The following is a 12,844-nucleotide window of genomic DNA, read 5'->3' on the forward strand; positions in this document are numbered from 1 at the left end:
TTAAAGTAAATAAAATGTAAATAAAGTACATAAAAAATAATTTGACCCTACAGCCCTAAACTCGGTTCTAGAGGGCCGGTGTCCTTTAGAGTTTAGCTCCAACCCTAATTAAACACACTTGAACCAGCTAATCAAGCTCTTACTAGACACACTAGAACACTCTCTCATTTGGACTCAGTCTTGACTTGGACTCGAAACTTTTGGACTTGGACTTGACTTGGACTCGACAAAGCTGGACTTGACTACAGCTCTATCCCAGGGTGATCATGTTGAGGGGGCTACACTGGTGTTAACATCAGTGGTTATGTGAGGTGCTGCTTGTTTTTTAGAAATGTAGAGCCTCCTTAAACAGCGTCAGTAACAGATGCCATGGGGCACATTCACCTTCTATTTTTCTTCATCAGACTGTAAAACTCCTACACCTCCGCACATAACAACTGCAGAACATTGTCACTTGTTCTCCCTGAGGATTGGAAATCCCAGCTGTCAACAAAGTATTTGCAATTCTAGAGACAGAAATATTTTCAGATTGAACTTTTGCTGGGTGGTTACAGTGCAATGGCACCAAAAGAAGCCTTGAACATACTGTTACTTAACTGGAGACCAGCCTTGAATTTTGTAAGAAGATCAGAAAGCAGGTACTCTACTGGGTACTGGCCAGAGCATTCAGCATCTCCACAAAGGAATGCAGAAGTAGAACAACAACAACAACTAGAAGGCATAATATCATAACTGTGAATCCTCACAGTGGCTTGAATGTGTTCCCATTTTGATTTTGAAAGAATTAAGTCCAGAAAGTTCAAAAGTAAAATGGACTCTATGTATTCTCAATACATGTTTCTGGTCTTATTGTGCAAAATACATTGGAGCACATTATTAAAAAAATCATAATCTTTCATCAAAATGTAATAACTTGGCAGCACAGATGACATGAAAATAGTGAAGTCCACAACACAACTATAATGATACAGAGGAGCTATACTGTTGGAATCACTCTATTTTTTTCCAGTTGATGAACAATAAAGGCAATGGCAGCCAATCAGAATCCATCAGACTTTGATGAGCTTGAGCATTTAAGTGGCAGACAACATAATGACAGCATGCACATGCAATAAATGGACCGTTAAGAGTCAGTTGATGATGACACTAATATAGTTATCATTCTTGGTGTGAATGGGCCTTTAGTCTACAGCCTTTGGTAATACATGTTTCTCAGACATCTTGCCAATAAAATATGCAGTAATTTAATGCTGTTAACATCATATGTGACAAAGTGCATGGCAGTAATAGTAAATAATGATAGATTTGAGAAAGCAGCATTACTACTGTAAGATGTCAAAATGCTCTGGAGGGTGAACTTGACCTTCAACTTCCATGTCCTGCTCAGAAAGCCTCAATAAAATGTCACTTTATGGTAGTAACCCATTGTGGAATGGCCATTTGGGAAGTAACATGGCTTTGAATGTTTTCTCTTATTGATTTCTATTTTTTTTTTTTAACAGAGGAGCTGCTGAAATACAACGATTGGGGCTAATGTCTGGCACATGGTTTTGTTTGACTGGAAATCATCTCTGTTGAGTGTGAAACTGACCACTGTGGCAGGCCAGATAGACAGAGAGTGAGGGCTTGACCTGAGCTATGAGAGACCGCGTGCTTCAGCAGCCACATAATGAAAGAAATTTCATGCAATTCTCATCGTCTTTCCATTACAAGGTAAAAAAGATGTGCTGATCAGACATAAGCCTGATATCAAACCAAGCCCCTGCAAGCCAAATTACGCTGACAGTAATCTCAGTGAACACATCTCAGCATGCTTCATCATATCATAGAGAGAGAGAGAGAGAGTGAGCGGGATATAAGTGGGATATAAGCATAAAACTACACCAACCCCAATTAATATGGTTGCAAAACCAATCTGAGGTTACAGTGATGCAAAATATGATGTGACATAAAGATTGAGGAGTCCTGGTTGAGGGTGATGGCTCTGTCATTAGCTTAATTATGGCACAGGCCCAGGCCCTTGTCCTCAGAGAGTCACTTCAGGACCAGGGTCTCCACCTGGCCCCCTACTAATAATAAGTGCAAGAAACTGTCGCAAAAGTATCAGCTACAGGCAAATCAAGCCCTAGACTAAGATGAAGATGCAAGTGGCATATAATAAAGTACCTAAACTGAACAGAAAGATGACTGTGTGCAAGTTAGAGGCAGAAAGACACAAAGTACAACTATTTCAACAAGTGCTATCTTTTTGAATATCTGAATATAGGAATAGGCTGAAAATAAGGAACACCAAGATTTTTCCCAGTGGGCCAGTCATATGTTTGCTTATCAACTTTAAAAAGGGAGAAAAAAACACATCTCTTATCTTATAGAGAGAGTTCATCCAAAAATTAAATCGTCAACAATTACTCACCTTCATATCGTTGCAAACTATTTTTTTTTTTTTTGGTCTATCCATTGAAAGTACATACACATACAAAGAGCACATCAAACATGGTAAAAACAGAAGTTCAGCTGAGTTTGCTTCACACGTGAGAATCACTTACTGTACGTTTTATGGTTTTGGAACACCATGAGAGAGGGAGGGAAAGTAAATGACAGAATTTTCATTTTTGTTTGAACTAACCCTGTAAGTTGTCAACGGCCAAAACAATTCTCTATTATTTTAGTGCTAATTTGTCAAAAAGAATCATATAAATCCTTTTTAAAAAGTTACCAAATCTAATTTTTAATTGACCCAAACTGAACTGTTCTGAATTAGAAAAAAGTCCTTAGGAACCAAAACAAAACCCAGTGGACTGTAAATCAAAACAATCTGCAGTCAACTTCAAGATTCCCGTCCCTACAGTATACGGACAGGTTCTGTGACATGCCCTCATCTGCAAAACATGAACACAATTTGTGATGACCAGTGTAAAACTTGAGTCCTGAAGTGAAATCTGTTGAGAACCAGTGCTGTAGGCAATAGTTTATTATTATGCAGAAGTGACACATATAGCATGGGATGATGTGTTGTGGGTTGTGATGGGACAGCTTTAATCTGAATTGATTAGAACTGTTCTGCTCTCCATTCTCAAACCATCTCTGCTTCTTTGGTCTCACAAACAAATGACTAGCTTACTATTAAATTACAGAGGCAAAATTTACATTCAATTGCAGTGCAAGACTCACATTTAACTTAAAGTCATACTGCACACTTTAGTGAGCCATAACTGGCAATGGAAATCTTTACTGGCAGACATTCAGATATCAGGCTTACTAGGTTCATTTTAAACACAAAGTGGTTGTTTGTGAACACACATGCAGTCAGCTAACCCTAACACGAGCTAACCCCTGTGGCTAGTATACAGTAATGGGTTATTAGCTTAAATCTGAAGTTGTATTAGTAGATAATGAAGGATTGAAGAACACCAGTCAACTTTCTGCTTTATAAAGCACAGCTGAAAGCACCATAATGCCTTTGACTTTAGAGCTGTCAGCAAAGAGAGAGAGGTCTCCTGAACTTATTCATCAATGTAATCCTCATGCTGAGGGCTTCGAGGTGACTGGCAACAAGGAACGCAAACATCTGCTTCATTGCTTCTGAACAAGCAATAAACCACAAGTGTTCATGCCCTAAGATGGTATGAGTGTATGAACGGTTGGAGGCAGATTTAAGGATGGATTGGAAATGCTAATGATGCAACTGGAGGGGGTTGGAAGACATTGCCTTTATTAATTGATCTAAGACCAAAAACAGTGAAAACGACTAAACAGAACAAATTCTGCTATGTATGTGTATGTATACAGTACGTGTGTGTGTGTGTGTGTGTATGTATATACATATATATATATATATATATATATATATATATATATATATATATATATATACACACACCATCACTGAAATGTTCATAAAAAATAATAAAATAATAAAGTCGTTATAGTCCCAAACTCATTATGATTAGTGTAATAATATACAGTATAAAGAAAGAGACCAGAGAAGTCTAAGGAGTCTCCTACTGTCTACCTTCATACGTCGCGCTGCATTGTTAGCATTGCATTGAACTCAATCAACAGGGAGCTAAACAGACAGCAGTGAATTTACCAGGTTTATAACTGGAAACTCTTTGATATGATGAGCTACTTCAGGAGGACTGCACATCATAACCTTGCTAATGTCCCATTTAGCAACTGAGGTAATATTCGCCAACTAAATAGTCTGGGGTATCATGTTCGGAATTGTCAACCGTAGGTGTTCATATAATGATGGAAGTGCATTGCAAGCTGGTGAAATGAAAATTAGACAAATTGGATCTCATCTTTATGCACCCCAGGATCCAAACTCTGCCCATTGTTATTGTTTTGTCAGTAGGGAAGTATTGGACATGATCCACGCTAATGAGTAGAATGAAAAACCAATCAATGCACTTCACAGTCTCTGAGTGTATAATTCACTTATTAGTAGGAATCAGTAGCTACGTTCACATGCAGGCTAATAATCCAACTGACAGCTCACTCAGAATGAAAACACCTCATTCAGAAAATCATTGGACAAAGTGCAATCAAATGAATTTCTATCCAATTGAAAGAGGTGGTGCAATTGTTAAATAATGCATTAACTAGAACAATAACTGCCAAGTAAACTAGCTAACTGAATTAAAAAATATCATGTACACGTGAAAATGACTCTCTCCCACCAATCTCTGCTCCAGACTCTCATGCAAAAATGACTTGGAAGATTGGAGGTTTATTAAGTAAAGTTGGCAACATAATAAGCTTGCTTAGCATATTTTTAGATGTTAACAAGACAAACACGCCAGTTACGCAGTGCGGTGCCATGCTGGGTTGTCTAACGTCTTTAGTCAGTGGACTGTGTGTTTATTTATTTTTTATTATTTATTTATTTTTATTTTTTTCTGACAGGACACACAATCTTCTTGCTGTTATGGTAACATTAACAATACTAATAATCTATACAGAATATGCGGTGGAAAAGTAAAGGTAAACCAGAGTTCATGGAACATGCATGAGATGATCATAAATTTAGAGATTTAGACCATTTAGAAATGCATGATTTCCACTGCATTTTAGAGAGAGCACATGCTTCAGTTTGAATGGCCATGACACTTCTGACAACACTGAATGTACAGAATGGTACTGCTAAATATACGCATTGCTACCTCATCATTAAAAAGTTCAAATATTCATGGTGATAATGTAATGCAGGAATTGCTGAAGGTCAGGTAACCCACAGCAAGTGACACACTCATAAAACTGAAGCTTGGAATTCTTTATGAGGCATGAGACAGACCGGAGTTACTAATCAAGATACATTTGAAAAGGGAGAAAATGTCATATAATTGAATTATGACACAGTGAGTTGGGTTTTATCACAACAAAATTCAATAAAAGGCCGCACAAGAGAACAATAATTAAAAACAAAACAATTCATTCATTGCTTCCTGTCTACAAATGATTCATGAAATGATTTGATACACTGTCCTTTGTACTTTACATTGCAATTGTTGTTTGGAAAATTATGTTCAGAAAATCAGAAGTTAAATAACCAAATAAATTTAAGATATTAAAAACATCATCAGTTAGTAAATTAGCAAATGACAGTATATACATACACAAAGCTGTTAACATTACAAGAAACTCCCTTGTAACCTGAGGTGTAACATAAAGCTTACATAATAAAATTTTGGTAATACATACAGTATGCAACTCTCTGTAAATTATTTATTTGCCAAACTACTGAATGTTTTGATTGTGAAAGCGGATCCACAGGCACTTAATTGCTATGAATTGTCATTATCGTTGCACCTTCTCATTGGTTTGCTGGCATGTGGGTGATTTCTGTTCTGGTGTGCAAGAAAAGTTGTCCTCGAATTGCTCGCCCAAGCAGAAAACTGTGCTGTTGCACTCAGCCTACAAGGTTAAAAAAGTACAATAGTCACTGATATATATACAGTATTTATACCAGTGGCGTTCCGTTCATATAAGCTGCAAATGTGCCGCATACCCAGGCTGTCTGAGAGAATGAATTCAACCGCTAATTAATTAAAAAAAGGTTGTAAGTTGATCCCTTGTCATTTGAGATGTGAGTTAAAGCTTAATAAAGTGTTGGGAATAAGTATGTAAAATTCTTTATTTGAAAACAGGTGAGCGGATTCTCCACAGCTTTCTTGCCACCGGTCTATCGCTATGATTTTCAGGTTTATAGTGCGTTCTCAGTGTTTTTCTGGTATGCGGCTGATTTCATGCGCGAGGTAAGCTGTCCGCAAAGCACTCGCCCAAGCAGAAAAATGCGCTAGCTGTTGCTGCCAGATATCAATTGCTGAAAATTACATTGTGTTTGATGCAAAACTAACTCGACTAAAGTATATGAAAAAAATAAACAACAACAAAAAAAACATCATAACCGCATATTTTCAAGCTTTCTCAAGCAAATCAAAGTTTGAAAGTCCACTAAAATCATATCTGGTCATAGACAATGTTCAAGCGGGAAACAATAAAAAAAAAAGGTTTATAAAAATGCACATAAAATTTATAATAATAACAAACATTAGGAAAAAAATAGGAAACAATACCTTTGTTTTCTGTATACTTGTGTCGCTTACAGTTAAAGTCCTTCTCTGATTTTATTGTTGTTTGCAATGTTACTTGGCAATATTTTAAAGAATTTTTTTTTTTTTTTAATTTTTTGGTATTTTGCATGGTCTATTATTGTTACCCTGGTGGGAGCTTATTCCCTGGGAATAGAAAATAAAAGAATAAATTAAAAAAATCATTCAGTCCATGCAGAGACATATAGAGTGAGGGAATCCCCCATCTCTCCACCCTCTGAATATTACTTATCATAATGTATCATAATCTTTGTACTCAGCATACCTGGTTAAAAAAGTCACCACTTGCCACTGATGTGTACCATAATAATGACATGAGTAAATGATTTTTTGTATGACATTTTTAGTAAAATCATTTAAATATGGTTGTTACGATATCTGATGGATGGTCATGCAAAAAAAGAGAGGAAAAGACAAGAAAACAGAGAAGCTGGAGAAGTAATAACTTTTTCTTCACCGGCAGTGCTTTGGAGTCCAAATATGACCATCCATTGTGGAACACCTGGAGAGGAACTAGGAAACTTTCTCCAGAAAATACGAAACGTTCAGCTCACCACGCATGCATGGTTTTCCATTTTCAATGGTATAATGTTTTGTAAAAAAATTAGAGTTTGACTGAGAAGAAATGGTCCGCACTTTTGCTGGTGGGAACGAGAAGTGCTGGGCCGCGACAGACTCACTTCATTATGGACTTAATTCCCCTTGGTCCCTGTGAGGGAGAGCGGAAGATGAGAAAGGCTCCGAGAGAGACATGAGAGGATAGAAATGGAGGGAGGATGAAAAAAGAGAGAGTACTGCTGTATCTGGGACAACCGTTGACATGACAAAACGGTTCTCTACGCAATAACAGTAAAAGAACGACTCAATTAGTGTAGCTCCAATCTCAGCTCCTTTATCGATCTTCTCCAGATGAAGAACAGCAGACGAGAGAGTTTTCAATCAACCGCTACTTTCTGGAGAAGGACAGCGGCGAGGTTCACAGCAGGTGAAAATCCATGGCTGGAAATATAAATAAATATGCAAAGTGTATAAACCGATGATTGGTAGGCGGTGTGTGTAGGCTGTCTGACCTGATTTGGCGCTACTGAAATGCCACTTCTTTCATGATTGTGTCGAATACTATTGCCGGGCCTAAGCTGGACACGAACGGAGAGTGTCCCTGCGGATAGATCAATCGGACACTCATCAGAGGCAGGGGGCACTCAGGACAATTCAATCCCTTTCAAAATTAACCTTCAAGATAAGAAAAAAAAGCTGGCTATGTTGCTGAGATGTCCTCTATGGGAATGTTTTTCGGATGGCAAGCTGAGCTTAAATGCAACAGCAATCTTTTTAAACGAAGTGGAAAACAGCATGTAATGAACGTAACTGAATTTGAGACCGTTTTCACGACGTAATTTCAACATCATTTAAGAGACCAGAGGACAGATGGTTTCTTAGTCTCAGCGGTAATACGCATATTTTCATGCATTTTTCAATTTGAGGACTACACATGCTTCCCGTAATTCACGTCGCCCTCTTGGTTAAGGAAGTAATGGAGGTGCAAATTTTCAAGAGATGTGTGGATGAGAATTTATGTTTCTATTGTTACACATGTGCGTATATGAGCCCGAGTTGTTCTGCTATCAGCATCTGGCCCCAGCATTACATGAGTGTTTGGGTGTGTGTGTTTCTGGGAGAGCTCCAGGCAAGGACTCATCTGCTTCATCAGGCCTCCATTAGTCCTTTGACACTTGAAAAGAGCAGCAGGAAGTGCCCGAAAGCCCAACAAGGCTCCCTACAGCTGAGCACCTCATCGACATCGCCTTGTGTATGTGTGTGACGGGCATGAGCTGACGGAACATGTCTAACATAATTAGATGAACCTTGTACCTTTCTTAGGTATCTGTAGTTACATTTCATTCCCTCTTATAGTTGATATAGTTTATTAATAGTAGAAAGACCCAGAACTCTCGATTTTTCTTTTTTGTTATGTTATGGAACATTCTTTAGTTGGCATGCATTCATCTCAAGGATGTGAAGAACTGCATAACATGCATTCCTCCTGACGCATACAAGATAAAGTGCTCTGGAGAGGTTCTTCATTATGATCTACCACTATATGAAACCCGCAATCCCATAGACAACTGATAAAATAATCACATTAATGCGATGTGACGCGTGCAAAAGACGCACTGCAAAGCTTCAGATTCATAAAAGCTTACAATTAAATAATGTACAGTAAAGGATACATTATATTGATTAAAAGTGACAGTACTTTTAGACTTTCACATTTTTAGAAAAGATTTCTAATAAATGATGTTCTTTTGAACTTTCTATTTATCAAAGAATCCTGAAAAAAAGTGTAATATTATTTCGTAATAATATTTCCAGTATTCCTGTTTTTACTTCACTTTAAATGCAGCCTTGGTGAAAAATCTCACAGAAAACATGACATAAAAGGATCAATTTAAACATTTTTGCAAGTGTAATTCAGCTGTGCTTCATTAATTCTGGTTCATCATGTCTTTTGGTTAAACTCTGAATAATTTGCATAGGCAAACATGAATATATGATAACGTGCACACGCGTGCACACACAAACCCAAGGTAAGCTGAGGAGAAGAATGACAGGAAGTGACTAAACAACACTAGAATGTTTCATCATTCATATTACCACTCTCTGCCATAACCAAGTCCTTTCTTACCCGTTTTTTCCCCTCATGACTTCTTTATCCTCATTGCTATGCTCTCTCGGGTCCTGGCACACCATTATCTGGCAGCCATTGATAAATGAAGGAAAGAGAAGCTAATTAATATCAAGAAGAGCTCCAGGTTGTTCATCGATACAGTGCCTTAAAACACGTTCTAACTTAGGAGAGAGAGATAGACAAAGAGAGACACAGGGACAGATAACGAAGAGCTCAGGCAATGCAGGCCTCCTTTGATCCACGTGTGTAATGATCGCAGGAAATAATTCGGAGGAGATAACAGGGAAATATCGGAACAACATTTTCACTTTGCGCCCTCTTGTGTGATGTATGCGCTTGTGTACGACCAGATCAGATTTAGCATCTGTATTGGACAGCTGTACACTTAGGAATACAACAGACCTTATCTGACCAAGATTTGTGTCGGAAGGGAAAAACAAAGTGGCCCAAAGGAAAAACTTCATACACCGTAATCAATACAGAAACCAAATTAGACAAGGATATAAAACACCAGAATTGCACTTAATGAATAAAGTGTAACCTATGGTAAAAGACAGAGTGATAGTAAGGTTATCTAATGAAAATTTCATGGGGATGGTTGAGCGAGATAAACCCAGCATCATTCATTATTTCAAAGGTTTAGTATACAGATAACAACTTAAGTCTGGGACAGATCCTACTTGTGTCCTTGTACACGAAAGTAGAGTTGAAAAAATACCAAGTGTTGGTAATCGATGCCAATACCAGTGAAGTTTCAGAATTCACCATACCATTTTTGATAACACCAAACAAAAAGTAATATCAGGAATATGCTATATAAAAAAAAAAAAAACAAAATATATATATTATATATAAATCATATGGCATGGGATGTGCTGGAGAAGACTTTGCAGCGGTAACTCTAACATCATCAATACAAGATCCTGGCAAAAATTAATGCAACTCTGGATGGGAATAAAGTACATTGCAGAAAGCTTACGAAATGAAACAGCGAATTTCATATCAAAGCTAAATCCAACAAAAATATTATATGTGACTTTTTTTTTTATATGGGCAGTGTATACATACACACACACACACACAAATATTTACACATGCCATACACATACACATACACATAATCACTTACCCCCGCTGATTTGGAGAGACACAAAAAGTGCTACGCTGATTTGGAGAGACACAGAGGAGAGGAACTGTTGAATAAAGTCATTATTTTTGTTTTCTTCGTGTACAAAAAGTATTCTCGTCGCTTCATAACGTTACTGTTGAATCACTGATGGCAGATGGACTATTCTGACGATGCTTTTCATACTTTCCTGGACCTTGACACTGTTATTTATTTGACAGTCTATGGGACAGTCTCAAGCCTACCTGTTTTCATCCAAAATATCTTAAATTGTGTTCCGAATAGGAACGAAGCCTTTACAGGTTTGGAACAACATGGGGGTAAGTGATTAATGACAAAATTTTCATTTTGAGGTGGAGTATCCCTTTAAGACTGTAGTAATGGCTGATGAATTCAGACTTGATACCACAGGAATAAACTATATTATAAAGTATATTAAAACAGGCACCATATTTATCAGTATGTTCTGATATTTGAACGTCTATAAAAAGCATAGTGTCTGTTTGAATGGTCTTTTCTCATTGCATAAATGGACAGGACAACCAAACAGCCACTACTAAATTTCAGTCACCATCTTCTTGCACATGGACCTATGCACATGTTATTTAAACTCAACCAAAAATGTCAATGAGCCTGCAAGAGTAGCTGTACCATTAAACAGATCAAAGTGAAAGTCTAGATTGAGGCAGGCAGCACTTAACCTTTCTGACTAATAATAATAAAAAAAAGATGACACAATTGTAAGCAAATTATCAAAAGCATCTGTTGAGTGTCTCTTCCAATAAGGTCTTGCATTAGTCAATGAAAAGCTAACAAACAGAGGCTCTCTTACAAATTGGATATAAAGTCCTCTATGAGGTTTCTCAGAAAAAAAAAAATCAGAGGCCCAGGTTAAAAGATTGATATCAAAAGCTAACATTTACGCAGAACAACCTTCTTTTATTAAATACTGACAATACAACACTGATATTATTCTGAATGGGGGTTATTTATGTATTCATTCTTTGCTAAAATGCAGGCATTCTAACTAAAAGGGATATTTGGTGCTGTTTGATCTAATAGAGATCAAAGCCCACTGAACGATGTGTTTGTATGTGGACATGAACATGGATATTTTGGTGGAGGTTGATGGCAATTGTTAATGTCATATGTCCATTAATGAGATTAAAGAAGTTTGTAACCTTTGCTTGCTTGTTTCCTTACCTTTTTCACCATGGTTCCACTCTCTTTCTTCCTTTCATCTCTACCTTCTTCGTTAATAATATAATATAATATAATATAATATAATATAATATAATATAATATAATATAATATAATATAATATAATATAATATAATATAATATAATATAATATAATATAATATACCATTCAAAGTATATTATTATTTTTTTAAAGATATTAATATTTTTATTTAGCAAGGATTAATTAAATTTGACAGTAAAGTGTCAGTAAAGTAATTTATAATGTTACAAAAGGTTTATATTCCAAATAAAGGCTTTTGAAATTTCTATTCACCAAAGTATCCTGAAAAAAATTGTATTAAGGTTTCTACAAAAATATCAAGCGGCAAAACTGCTTTCAACATTGATAATAATAATGAGAATATTCCTTGAGCATCAATTCAGCATATTCATGTGAAGAATCATGTGACACTGAAGACTAGAGAAATGACTGCTAAAAAATTCAGCTTTACAGAAATAACTTACATTTAAATATATTAAAATAGAAAACAGATTTTTTAAATTGTATCGATATTTCACTATATCACTGTTTTCACTGTATTTTTGATCAAGTAAATGCAGTGTTGGTCAACAGAAGAGACTTCTTTCAAAAACATTACAAAAATGTTACTGATCCAAACTTTTTATAGTTAACTATGTTATATAAAACAGTTTGGAGTGGGACAACCTGGAGGTGTGTTTGAAACTATGTTTAAAACTACTATGTTGACCGATATATCGCCAATGCCAATATGTTGGCCGATATTTAAAAAATGGCCTTGGGGAATTATATTGCCATTGGCTGTCAAAAAAAACTATATCGGTCGACCACTATGTGAAACCAGTCATTAGTTTTAAAGTTTGTGGCACAGAAATTATACACCTTAGCTTTAAATTTAACATTACAAAGTGCTATTTATTGTGTCAGCAAGGTAATTTCACATTTCTGGTTGTAACTGGCCAATGACTGCAAATTATAGTTTATTCTTATCTCATCACTGCTTCAATATAGCAGAAGGTGGACACAACAGGGAGGGTTGTGATCTCACCACATTTCTACTTCACAATAAATCACTTTAATCTTCAGCCCTAAGACTCGGACCACTACAGTGCAAAACACCCCATTAGACCCCAGAGCTCAAACAACTAATTAAGTCATTTTACAGTTTGCATCCCCTCTAAATCTGCAGAAA

At 36.5% G+C, this 12,844-nt stretch overlaps 1 protein-coding gene across 2 annotated transcripts in view; it reads right to left on the reverse strand.

Annotated features, from left to right (window-relative positions):
• LOC109055013 (succinate--CoA ligase [GDP-forming] subunit beta, mitochondrial) overlaps nt 1-12,844 on the reverse strand; it is a 97,220-nt gene that overhangs the window by 22,880 nt on the left and 61,496 nt on the right. Inside the window, exon 10 of one of the 2 annotated variants that reach the window (XM_042766191.1) lies at nt 5,785-5,916. The exons of the other annotated variant lie outside the window; for it this stretch is intronic. Coding sequence (XP_042622125.1) covers nt 5,800-5,916 — 117 coding nt within the window. The 3' untranslated portion in view covers nt 5,785-5,799. Of the gene's footprint in view, nt 1-5,784; nt 5,917-12,844 lie in introns of those variants that run through there. 2 annotated transcript variants of the gene reach the window in all.

The sequence above is a fragment of the Cyprinus carpio genome, chromosome A11, assembly GCF_018340385.1.
Source record: "Cyprinus carpio isolate SPL01 chromosome A11, ASM1834038v1, whole genome shotgun sequence".
Lineage (NCBI taxonomy): Eukaryota > Metazoa > Chordata > Actinopteri > Cypriniformes > Cyprinidae > Cyprinus > Cyprinus carpio.